This window comes from Cnephaeus nilssonii, assembly GCF_951640355.1.
Source record: "Cnephaeus nilssonii genome assembly, chromosome: 1".
Classification (NCBI taxonomy): Eukaryota; Metazoa; Chordata; class Mammalia; order Chiroptera; family Vespertilionidae; genus Cnephaeus; species Cnephaeus nilssonii.
Genome location: NC_137072.1, coordinates 18,228,819 through 18,242,282, shown reverse-complemented (window position 1 = coordinate 18,242,282; position 13,464 = coordinate 18,228,819). Strand labels below are relative to the sequence as shown.

Below are 13,464 nucleotides of genomic sequence, written 5' to 3'. Positions count from 1 at the left end.
AAGAGACAGAATAGAAGAGGAAGGAAAGATGAGAAGCAAAATATGAGATTATAAATAGACAAGGAGAAGAATGCTTTCTCAATTCTACACAGACTAGAGATTCAAGGCTCTGAGAGCAGGTGCCCTTGTCCAAAATGTAGTGAGCACCTGAGAGCACTTTTTCTTGGTGCCTGAGCTCCATAGCTTTTACTTTTCTCCCAAACCATCTCCCAGGAAAAGCTGCATTTAGGTTGTTTCCAGGATATCAAGCACATATATTTTAAGATCTAACAAACATACTGCTCTAACACCATTTATAAATTAAATGTTACATTAACAAACCAACTAAAGAGTTCTAATCATTCAAGAAGGCTTATTACAGGTGAGTTTAAATGTCTTCTATTGTCAGAGTGTAACTGCCATGCAAAGGGTTTCCCACGTCAGCCCTAAATTACCTGCTATATTTTTTGGAACCAAATTAATTGCCCAAGAAATTAAATCTGTTCAAAAGTTAAATAAAATGACATATTGTTTTCTACCTTGATTTACTTTTCATCATTAAATATTTTGTTCAGTGAATTTTAAACTCTCAAGTAGTCCACATCTTATCAGAATTAGGTGATATAAATTATTTTTACTAAACTTTAAAAAATTTGTAATAAGGCAAATAGTCATTACAAAAAAACACACATTAAAAGATAGAAAAAGAAACTCACTGATCCAACCACCCAAAGATAAGCACTATTCCAAATTAATATGTCACTTTTTGACATTTTTATATGCATGTGCATATTTATGATGCATTTTAAGAAAGTCACATTGCAAACTAGCATCCTGAGAAGTCCTTACAAAGGAAATTTATTTAACTTTGTTTAGCCAGCATTTTCCAAACTTAATTGATATTGAATCCCCTCCACCCTTCAACTGACATCTAATTGTTAGCCACACTTCAGAAAATACTGTTTTAATACTGGGCCAACGTGATGAAAGCATATGTTAAATATTCATTGAAAACAGCTTCCTAACTTTGCTTTAATATTTTCTAGAGTCCTCAAAACCCATAGCCCAGCAAGAAGAACCATATAGGCTATGAGCTGAGTTCATGGAATCAAGCTCTGATTGAATTATTCATGTTGCACCTAATAGATTTGGTGTTGACTAGATATAGCATCCTCAGAAGATCAATTTCTTCTAAACAATTATGTGGTCCCCTATCAGTTTTGAACAGGAAAGACTTCCAATGGTAGTGGAATGACCAGCGTTGGTAGGTTTTGGTATTTTGTAAGGCAAGCATAAATAAATCTGCTAACTTTAGCTTCACAGCCCTAGTTTTTAAGTTCCAAATCTAACTTACCTTTCTATATAAACCAGACTTGATTAGACTATGGCATATTGGCTTCAAATAATTATATACTATGTTAGCTACTCTTTTTTTGAAAGTTAATTTCTATAGCCATGAAGAACCAAGGATGGAATTATAGTTTAACACAGTAAATCTACAGAACACTGAATTTAGGAGGATGAGTAGAAAATAATAGGCAGTAATAATTATACACAATTTCTTATTTACACATGGACTGAATTAATAAATGCTTGTCTCTAATATTGATATAGTCCAACTATAAGAAAACAATAACATAACAATTTAAATCAGGTAGATCCATTTTAGTAATATTTTCCTGGAATAAACTGTTAAATAAGGCTTCTGACATCAGCAAGGGTATTCTCTATCATTAGGGCATATATACTCTTTTTTGTCTGCTTAAGATATAAAATTATATGTATGTATGTAAATATGAGTATATATGCACATATGTATACATATATAAATGAAAAATATGACTACATATTATATACAGATGTACTCTCATTCTTACCGAATTGTCAGCTTGAACAAAAATAAATTACTAGGATTAAGTATAGAAGGTAAAATAATGCAGAGGGCGTTTGCCCAGTCTGTTCTAATCCTTTACTTACTGTTACTACCAGGCATAAAGCAAACTTTTGAGAAAGTGTAAAGATTTTTTATAAAGTTTGCTTTTATTCTAAAGCTCAATTTTCAAATATTTCTATGTTTCTGACTTTCAGAACTATCTTTTAAACGTTGAAATACTCTTTCTAAAAATGAAGCTTTAAAGCTACTTCAAAACCCAGTTTCTCTTGAGAGATTTCTGGTCAGAACCGCAACCTGAAAACCCAGGTAGTAATTAAAAGTTAATTTAAGAATAATTTATGTCAATATATGTCAAAATTATTTTTTAAAGATTCACCATTTTAATTCTAATAAATGCTTTTAAATAAAGAATGTAGACTCAAGAGTTATTTGGATATGTTTTACAACCCAAATTTTTCAGAAACCTTCAGTCAGTTTGTAACAACTCTTTTATTGAATGAACATATGTTTGCTGCTTTTGCTTTTTAGGTTAAACCTACACACAAAACAGTAATCTGAGGAAATGCTTAATACATTATATTTGTGCTATCTTTCTAACTCTGGATGATAAATTATAGAGAGTCCACTATTATGCATTCAATTAGGGTTGCCTACGCCCTTATTCTTCTGTGATGAAAATATGTCATAGAAACAGTATAATTTATTTTTCCTTCTTCTATTTATATTTTTTCTTAATAGAGCTTCCAAGCTTCTAGTGTTTTACATAGAGATCTTGTTGGATTGCTAACTTGGTGAATTCTCATTTCAGATTTGTCCTTGCCTCAAGGCTTCAGTCTGATTGGATGTTGATGTTGTATTTTGCACATACTCATTTGACTGTGACAGTCACCATTGGGTTACTTTTGATTCCAAAGGTATTCCTCTTACAGTACTTTTCTCTTCCAAGACAATTATCTTACATGAGCCTCAAGTTGTTTCTTCTTTAAAACGACCTGGCAATATAGGCAAAGGGAGTTGGGGAGATCTGCTTGACATCTAAAGTGTTTTTAAAGCTCACTCCTCAGGAAACTAGGTGTCTGTTTTCTTTGGGGATCTATTAAATATATCACATAATTGTTAAATGACAATTAGTACAAAACTCATCATCTGTTTTAGTCCAATGTTTTAAAATCATTTTTAAAGAGAATTATACTGTTCTAAGAATTCTCTTATTTTGGATTTACATTCAGATAAATTGTTTTAAACATTCAGGTACTTTTTATTTAAATAGAAATAATTATGATATTGTGCATAGAAAAACCTTGCTTAATAATGATAGATTATGACAAAGACTTATGTAGGCAGCATAATGAAGCAGGGGAAATGGGCCAGGACTCAATACATGGATCCTAAACTCAGGTTTAACCCCAGACAAACTGTATAATATGATATTAGCCAAGACTTTTTATCTCCCTGAGTTTGTTTCCAAATCTATGACATGATCATGATAGCAATAAGGTTGCCTGGAATGAAATAAAATATCAGAGAACAAACGGATAACATAAATGATAGCATTATCATTATTTTCCTCTTTTACAAGAGCTCATTCTTGATCACTGCCACACAATACTACATTAGCATGGCTGAAACAAGAACTATGATCTCTTGTCTTTCACCCCAGGCTTTATCTCAACCCTCAGACTTAACCACACATTGAAATGCAGCCTGATTGAAAAGGCCAAATGATTATTTTTAAAAAGCAAATACCTATTTTCTCCCTTATTTCAAGTATACCAAATAGCCAAATTTTCATGGATTAGTCTGTTACTGCGACTTATCTTAACCATTTTTATACTTCGCATAATATGATAACATTAGATGTATGTATACTCAGATTATTTATTCATTTATTCAATAAATTGTTATTGAGGTCCAAAGAAAATTAAAAACATAGGTTCATACAAAAACTTGTATATAAATGTTCATAGTTGCACTATTCATTCTAGCCCAAGAGTGGAAGTAACCCAAATTTCCATCAACTAATAAATGTATAAATAAAAGTGGCATATCCATACAGTGAAATATTATTCATCAATAACAAGGAATGAAGCACTGATACATGCCACACCTTGTACAAAACTTGATAACATTTTGCTGAGTGAAAGAAGCCAGACACAAAAGGCCACATATTGTATGATTCAATTTATGTGAAAAGTCCAGGTTAGACAGCTCTGCAGAGACATAAAGCACTTTAGTGGCTGTTATAGGCTAGGGTTGGGTGGAGGACAAATGGAAATGACTGCTTAATGAGTTAAAGGTTTCTCTTAGCGGTGTTGAAAATATTCTGTAAGTCAACCTTGCGTATATACTAAAAACCATGGAATTGTATAATTTTATGGTATGTGAATTATATCTCAATAACAGATCATTTTAAAAAGAATGGAGGGGCTTTGCTAAGCACTATTCTAGATCCTGGAATATAGTAATGGACAGATAAAAATCTGTGCTCCTGTGGTAATTATATTCTGGAGGACAGGATGAGAAACAGGAAAGATAAATATCTGAAATAGTATTTTAGAAAGAAGCACAAAGAAAAATTACAAAGCAGAAAGTGGATAATATCTGACAAATAACTGTTTCTTAAACTCATAATAGTCTCTAAGCCTTTGCTCAAGGAAAAAAACAAACCTCCATTCTCATAAATAAGCTCCAGGTGATTTGACTAGTTAGCATGGGGTATTTTAGAGGACAGGGACTATATTTTATTCATCTTTATGGCCTTAAGTTGATGGCACATGTTGGAACCACAAACATAAGTAGAGCAGTGAAGGAAAGACTCATCAGTTTCTGTAGTTTCTCAGCCAGTCCCAATTACAAACCATTCATTGTTACTTAAAAAGAGAATTATCATTTCACATGGTATCTCCTATTTATGTTTATTTTCCTACCCATATATTTTAATAGACAATAACATTAAAATATCTCTATTATCAAAGGGTGATCTGTTGACTTTTTAAAAAATATACTTTATTGATTTCAGAGAGAAAGGAAGAGGGAGAGAGAGATAGAAACACCAATGATGAGAGAGAATCATTGATCTGCTGCCTCCTGCATGCTCCCTACTGGGGGATCTAGGGATTGAGCCTGCAACCGGGCATGTGCCCTGATGGGGAATCAAACCATGACTTCCTAGTTCATAGGTTGACACTCAACCACTGAGCCACACCTGCTGGGCAATGATCTGTTGATTTTGTAAAGGAATATTTGACTTGATGACAAGCTGGGAGAAGAACACCCATGTTCTCTAAATTGTTCTTTCAATTTTCACAAGACAATCGCTTGGTTTATATATTGTGTAAAGAGTGGCTGAGTTGTTTTACTTCTCCCTGCTTTCCATCATTTACCCAATTCACTCTTCCTCCCTTCTCCTTTTGGAAGAATAGAGATAGTAAGAATACATGAAACTGAAAATATCAGAACACCACATGAAAATAATAAAAATATGTCAAAATATGATGAAGGAGGGACTTGAGAATAATGAGCTTGAGAAAAAAAATAGGTAATTTCACTGACTCTTTTAATTTTGTACTTAGATACCATGTAGCCCAGAGTTCTTTAGGCTGAGCAGCACTGTGCTGAGAGATCCATGCTTATTTAAGACCTCACTGTCAACACTGTGAGGCTGAATTCAGATAACCTGTTCCCCGAGTCTTAAAAGTAGACCTTTAAAAAGTACTTTAAATTTTTTTTAATTACAGTTGACAAACAATATTATATTAGTTTCAGTTGCACAACATAGTGATTAGACATTTATATAACTTACAAATTGATGCCCCCAATAAGTCTAGTACCCACTTGGCACCATACATACTTATTACAATATTACCAACTATATTCCCTCTGCTATACTTTACATTCTTGTGACTATTTTTATGACTACCAATTTGTACTTCTTACTCCCTTCACCTTTTGAAAGTAGACTTTTTAAAAGCTATGTGTAGTAGACTGAAAGTCACATTTCTGTGATCAGGGCCAATTGTTCTCAGAGATGAAATACAGCCTCCCCTATGTGAAGCAACATGATAAACATGAGGTAGACCCTACTGCTAAAAAAATAATCCCATCTAGCTGTCAGTGGGTCTAAATTGCTATTCTCAGAGAAGATTTCTGTGTATTCTGTACTTCTTTGCAAAGTGCAGATATTGTGGAAGAGGAGAAATGTAAGTTGACACTGGGAGCCTAGACAAAAATCAAACAGGGAACAAAGTACCTCAAGAGTGTGACATGGAAAGCAAAACACTAATATAGCAGCAAAATTTTGTAAAGAGTTTAGTGAACAAATTCATCTAAGCTGAAGAAATTATAATAACATTAGGACTTTTAGAAATTTGTTATTAAAAATGCCATGTCTTACAGTAATGTCTAGAGCTCAGATTGAATATCTATTTCAGTTTTCACATTCAAGCAATAACCCACGAGATGACATTGCTACAGAAGCATATGAGGATGAGCTAGACATGGGCCGGTCTGGATCCTACCTGAACAGCAGTATCAACTCAGCTTGGAGTGAGCACAGCTTGGATCCAGAGGACATCCGGGTAATACCAGTATTTCTTTTCTATTTCAGATTAGTCCCATTTATATAGGCAAGCATGCGTGGGTTGGTGTATATGTGTGTTCATGTGTGTGCATATGTGTGTTAGAAAGAAAATGAGAAAATGTGTGCTTATGTACAAACTGAAGACATAAAGTGAAGAGTTAATCCTGTTCTAAAACGTGTAATCATGGTATAAATTAGAATGCACAAACCAATCTTGATAGTCTCAACTAACTTTTTGGCAGTCATAATGATGAACTTGTTATACATGTTCCATAATATGGTTTATGACATTTTGCTGTGAGCAGAGAGCCTGGATTAATTAAAATAATCTGTGGCAATATGTCAGCATTTGGAGGAAGAAGATGTTTTTAGTATTTGATGGTCTGCTATCCCCTAAACCTAATCTAACATTAAGTACAACTTCATCAATGGCTACATGATGCTTCCAATATTGTTGCAGGGATACGTTTTATCAGTAGACAATATGATGTGTTTTATTATGGTCCAGGCTCAGTCTGGCCCACAAAACTTGCAAGTTCAAAGTTCTTGCTCCATAAAGCAAGGCTAGCATGCATGGGTTTATGTCTTAAAGTGTCAACTCTGTGTGAAACAAAACACAATATAATCAGAAAGTAAGAATGTGGAGAAAGTTGATGAGTAGAAAGGTTAGGAAGAGCTAAACAAGTTCCATAAAGAGCTCAAGCTTTTTGGTCACTAATGACCATCAGTGATATTATTTGGCTGAAACACTAAATTCCACACCTCTGTAAATTTACTCTTGTTCTGGCAGGATGAGCTGAAGAAACTCTATACCCAGTTGGAAATATATAAAAGGAAGAAGATGATCACAAATAACCCCCACCTCCAGAAAAAGCGGTGCTCAAAGAAGGGCTTGGGCCGATCAATCATGAGGCGTATAACCGAGATCCCAGAGACGGTCAGCAGGCAGTGTTCCAAAGAAGACAAGGAATTCACAGATCACAGCACAGCCAAAAGCACTGCCCTCGTTAGGAAGAACCCACAAGAATCTTCAGGTAACACTGGGAAACCCAAGGAGGAATCCCTAAAAAACCGAGTCTTCTCAGTGAAGAAATCCCACAGCACTTATGATCATGTGAGAGACCAAACAGAAGAGTCCAATAGCTTACCCACTGAGAGCCAAGAAGAGGAAGCCACAGAAAAGTCCACACTGGAGTCTCTGTCCAGTAAAAAACTTACACAGGCACTGAAAGAAAACAGCGAGGCTGAGTCCACGGAGTCTGTGCCTTTGGTATGTAAGTCAGCAAGCGCTCACAATCTCAGCTCAGAGAAGAAGCCAGGGGGGCATCCCCGAACATCCATGTTACAAAAGTCTCTCAGTGTCATAGCAAGTGCCAAGGAGAAGACTCTTGGGTTATCTGGGAAAACCCAAACATCAGGTGTGGAAGAACGTGCTAGATCCCAGAAACCTCTGCCAAAAGATAAAGAGACAAACAGAAAACACTCAAATTCAGATAACACAGAGACTAAAGATTCTGTCCCTCAAAACCCTAAAAATTTGGAAGAGCCAAGAAAACATCAGAAATCTGGGATTATGAAGCAACAAAGGTCCAACCCCCCTACTGCCAATTCTGACATGAGTCCAGGCACCACCCAGATGAAGGACAACTGTGACATAGGGGAAGTGTGCCCTTGGGAGATTTATGACCTGACCCCTGGTCCTGTGCCTTCAGAATCAAAGGTTCAAAAGCATGTATCTATTGCAGCTTCTGAAATGGAGAAAAACCCAACCTTTTCCTTAAAGGAGAAATCTCATCACAAGCCTAAGGCAAATGAACTATGTCAGCAATCCAATCAGAAGAGCATAGACAAGGCTGAGGTCTGCCCTTGGGAGAGCCAAGGTCAGACCCTTTTTGAAGATAAGAAGCATTTGATTTCTAAGACTCAGGTTCCCCCAGGGAGAGCAAAAGATGAGAATGGTGGTCAGCATTGTGCAACCACTGTGTGTGCTGGGCAATATGAAGAACTGCCCCCCAAAGTTGTAGCATCAAAAATAGAGAATGAAAATCTCAACCAAATAGGAGACCAGGAAAATAAGACATCTTCCTACAATTCAAGTAATAATTTTCAGCAGCCTTTAACATTGCGAGCTGAGGTGTGTCCTTGGGAGTTTGAGACCCCAGAGCCGACAATAGTGTAGCTTTACCTGCCTCTTCGACTTTAAATGCGAATAAGGTACCAGGGTCTCGAAAATAAGAGATCTGGGATACTTTCAAAGTAGCATTCCCCAGAAAGAAAAAGAAGAAACCCTGAATTTGATAAGACTGAAGATAGAAGGATCAAAAATTCCCAAAGAGTATTTGTCAATCAGGGAAAACATGAAAGGCATGGGTGGAGGAAAACTAAGGAGGGTAGAGAGACATCATCATGGGGAAGTTAGACTGGCCCCAAAGTCTTTCCCTGTAACACTAGGAAAATCTTTACATTCAGCATGTTTAGAGGAAGTAGCCCTCAATGTCTGCCCCTGACCAATATTTACCCATGGGACTTTGGAGATCCTAAGCAAGGCAAACCAGAAGACACAGAAGAGGTATGAGATTTGCAAAGAAGAAGGTATAAATGAATATGATGGAAATTCTAAGTAGCTGACTGAAAAGAACTTACTTTACCTATATAACCTTGATAGCACTGCTAACTTAATGCATCCCAAAATACCTTTTATATCAATGATTGCTCTCATTTTCTTATAGATGTATGTTTCAGTACATTGTTGTGTCTCATATTCAAGAATTCCAGATTGTATAACTTTTGCAAATAACTTTGATATTATGTGACACACATTTATGCAATCTTCAGCTACTCAATTGTTCTTGCAACTTACAGAATACCTGTTATCTATCAACTTTAGTTGATTCTTCAAGTATAGTAAGCTTTCTCTGGCTTGGGAAGTCATAATTGTTATGAAAAAGTATTTTAGTTTTGTGATTTATATATTGCAAATTTGGATTAACTATTATTTTACTTCATGGTTTGTTATACTGTCTTAATCAGGGTTTTTAGTACAAGTTACGTTACTTGTTTTGCACTTCTTGTTAGGATTGAGAAGCTTTATTAATATCGGAGATCAAATGGTCCTACATAGTCTTATGTCTCAATTAGTTAAGGACAACTTATCTATTGTTTGAAGTCAGAGATAGATAATGCCTTCATTCCAATTAATTGTCCCTTTGAACTCTTTTAGTATTTCATACTTAGCAGCATTTTATAAGGAAGAAGCTAAGAGTGAGAACAATATACTGTGCATTATTATTACCATTGGAAAGGGAAGACTCTAAGAATGACATGAGAATTACTGCAGAGCCAGGAAATTTGCCTTTCAGAGCAGATGGAAAGGGAGCTCCTGATAGCACTTTCAAGGGGTTATTTTTTTAAAGAAAAAATTATGATTACATCAAGATTATTATATGGGTGTATTTTTATTGTGCATACTAAATATAGAATATTTTCAATGACCTTAAAGTATTTATTCTCATAAACTCTTCTTCATTGCTTCAGCTAGGGCTAGAACTTGCTGGGCTCAGATCCCAAAGAGATTTATAACCCGGTTTATTCCAAGCCTATAAGGTGGTATGGGCTCATCCTTCTCCCAAGCACTGGAAAACTTACAAGTCCTGCAAATTGCCATTGTGAGCCATCTAGTTCAAAATTTAAAATACAGAGGTTTATTTGCAAGGCAAAACAGCCCCCAAAGCATATTTTATACAATTTATTTCATTCCACACTGGTCACTTAGTGTGAAAATCCTAAGTTGCTGATTTGGCCCTGCTGGTGTGACTGTACAGGAGATTCTATTTCAAAGCTCAGTTTCACTGTATTTAAAGATGAGTCACTTAAACATGGGACCCAGACTTCCCTTTCTCGCACCCTAAACAATGACATCTCAACGGCTTATCTGGCCAGGACACTTCCAGCAGAAGTAACTTTTTCATTTCATGAGCAGCAAGGAACACATGCTAGGAGGATAAAAGATGAGAAAGGGAATCAGAGATGGATGCAGGGCTGTTCTTAGAGAATAGCATTCTCAGTGGATGATAAAAATGAGGACTTCTTTGCATTCATATCAAAACTTCCTCAACGATTTTTATTCAGGAGTAAGTGAGCCCTTCACCATGTTGCAAAGCTGTGCACAAATCTCCCTCACCCGGTTCCTCGCTTCGTGCATTACTCAGGTTTGTGGGTAGGTTTGAAGACATAGAAATTCTATTTTTCTGTGTGTTTCCTTCATTTATTTCCTCTTCCCTTCCTTTTCAATCAGGCCTATCTACTTGGTAACATAGAAATACAATGTTAAGATGTATTTGTGTACCTGTTTCTAGATCCATGTACTTGTTTAATTTATGTCTGAGATCGGTTAGCACTTTATTCACTTTTTGAGAAATAAGCAGTCAAGCATCAGTGACTTTTTATTGCACTTCAGAGTAATCCTGCTTGAGGTGTGGCTTAAAGAAGACTTGCCAAAGTTCACCTTAGTCTATAGATTTTTCTCCACCAGCATAAATCAGCAAGAGTGCCTAGGGTCTTTCCTAGAGTTTCATTGTCATTACTTGTCACCGAGAGAAGTTGAAATATATAATCTATAATTCTTGAGGTTATTTTCCCAATTGATAACAAGGAAGTGAATAAACACTAATAAGGTCACAAACACTTGCTAGGTTGTCCTTCTCAGTGCATGTGCAGGCTGCATCCTGTCCTTGTTTTTAAGCCAGGGTTTATAAATAAGTAGATTTATACCAATTTAATAGAACTGTATATTTTATGCCAGAATTAAATGCTTTACAACATGAATTATAACTCAACCCATTGTAAACTTTGGTGGCAATATGGATTTGAAACTCGACAGTTCTCTTGTATTTGCTTCATAAGTTTCTGCATGCAAGTGATGACAGGTAGGACTGAAAAAACACTGCCTTTGACTTCTAGCATTTAGTAACCGAGAGCTATAGAGTCTATAAAGCTGTAAGTCTCTTCACTCACTCTGTGGTTATTCTGAAACTATTATCTGAAACCTACAGCATCTCACCATGAAATGTTTGGTAAATTTATGTTGTGACATGTTGCAGCATGTAAATAATTATAACATCTCTGCAATAAAACATTTATATGAAAGTGATTTGTGGTGATTTGTATGTTCATCTATTGAAAATTAAGTTTATTTTCCCTAGCCAACTTTAGAAAGAATCCTATATATCTTTTGGCTTTGGCACACTTATGTACATACATTCTCATATTGCCTATTTATAGGAATGTATGATGAGCCAAATGTGGTCTCAAAACATACAGGTAACCATTTGGAGCCAATAAAACCTGTTAGGACTAGAGCTTTTTGACTTAAAAAAGCTCTAGCTACCTTAAGCTACCTTTTTTAATTTACTCAACACACATACCAGACAATCAGCTATGCAATGATGATGATCTTTAAATGAACAAGAGATCGAATAACAGCCAGTCCCATAAGAGTACCCAGACACTGCTGTGGTAATAGAGAGGAGATTCTGACAAAGTCACTGAGTCAGTGCAGGCTTAATAAATAGAGAGGCAGGTACACCAGGCTGAAATTCTGCAGATGTTTCAGGTATGAAAGGGAAAGAGTATAAGGCTAGAAAGGTAATTGTGCACAGCCTTGCACGCCATGCTTCAGATTAACTACAACCTCATCTTGGTATCCTGGGAGCTGTCAAAATCTTTAAACAGGGGAGTAACAAAGTCATGTATGAGGAGGATCATTTGGGAAGCAACCCAGAAATGGACCGAAGTGGAAAGAGATTAGAGGCAGCTAGATCAGTTAGAAGACTAGTATGGGAGTCAGGGTAAGGGAAGGTCTAAGGAGGAGAGGAAAAGATTATTGGTTATTTAATCAAAATAGCATCTTCAAATGGGTTTATTGTTGTTTTTAAACTCCTATGAAGTCAGAACAATCAGAGTAATTAGATAACTATGTAGAATATAAATATTGCCCTTAAGTTTGTGGACATTTTGGATAATTTCCAAAGTTTTAAAATCCCTTGCTGAGGATCAATAGACCTCATGTCATCTTCTCTGAGAAAAGCTGTGGAACAGGATACCAGCTTCATGCCAGGGAAACCTTGATAAGCAAACTGGGCTAGGAAAGAAGCGAAGGGCTTGCTGCAGCATGGACTTCAATTCTTATCTGCAAGTGGCCGCCCTCTGAGGTAGCTCCAGGAAAAGAAGCCCTGTGACAAGAGGACAGAGGAGGGAGCTGGATCTACCTATCCCTTCGATCTTTGCTTTTAAGGATTTGTAGTGAATGCCCTTTCCCCAACTCTTCACAGCATTGTGTATTCCATAGTCTATGGACTCTCGGTACTCATACAGAATCAGTAGTTTCAGCTCTTTGAGCCTGAATGGCAAAGACAAAAAGTGTGTGGGGATTAACAAATCATGAAAACCTTATTGTGCTTTCTTATATGATGATCAAATGGAGTTTTTCAGTGTTTGTTGGAATTGCTAAGTTGATGGCTGTGTGATTTTTTCATATATTTATGAATAAAGATAGACATTGTTTCTTTACTCTAAATTTAGAACTTTTATGTTAAAAATACCCAAGGAAAATATTTCTATCAGAAATTGACTTTATCACACACAAAATAACCACGTAAATCTATTGTTCTAAAACAATGCAAGTAACTTAAGAGTTTATTATATCAGCATATTCCATCCTTTTCCCCTTGAATAGTTATGAAGTCAGAAATAATATCCTTCCAATTTTGGTCATTTTCTCTTTAAACATTTGTTTCTTGGAAATTGCAAGGCCAACTTCAAGCACATTGTGTGTTCTAATTCGGTGTTAACTGGTTGAAAGGCAGATAATGGAATGTATGAATTGATTTTTAATTCCCCTCTCTTTCTCATCTTAGTGATTTGAAAATAATACTTGTCCAAAATAAAACTGTTTGATCAAATGAAAATGGAAAATGAGAGAAAAATATAGGAAGAGGTCTGTGCTGCGCAATAG

General features: G+C 35.8%; 1 protein-coding gene across 1 annotated transcript in view; it reads left to right on the top strand.

Annotated features, from left to right (window-relative positions):
- Positions 1-8,631, top strand: part of GPR158 (G protein-coupled receptor 158) — a gene marked incomplete at both ends in the record, with an annotated part of 416,922 nt that extends 408,291 nt beyond the window's left edge. Inside the window, 3 exons of the mRNA XM_079773765.1 lie at positions 2,682-2,787; positions 6,304-6,450; positions 7,243-8,631. Coding sequence (XP_079629891.1) covers positions 2,682-2,787; positions 6,304-6,450; positions 7,243-8,631 — 1,642 coding nt within the window. The remainder of the gene's footprint in view (positions 1-2,681; positions 2,788-6,303; positions 6,451-7,242) is intronic.
- Between the last annotated feature and the right edge of the window lie 4,833 nt (positions 8,632-13,464).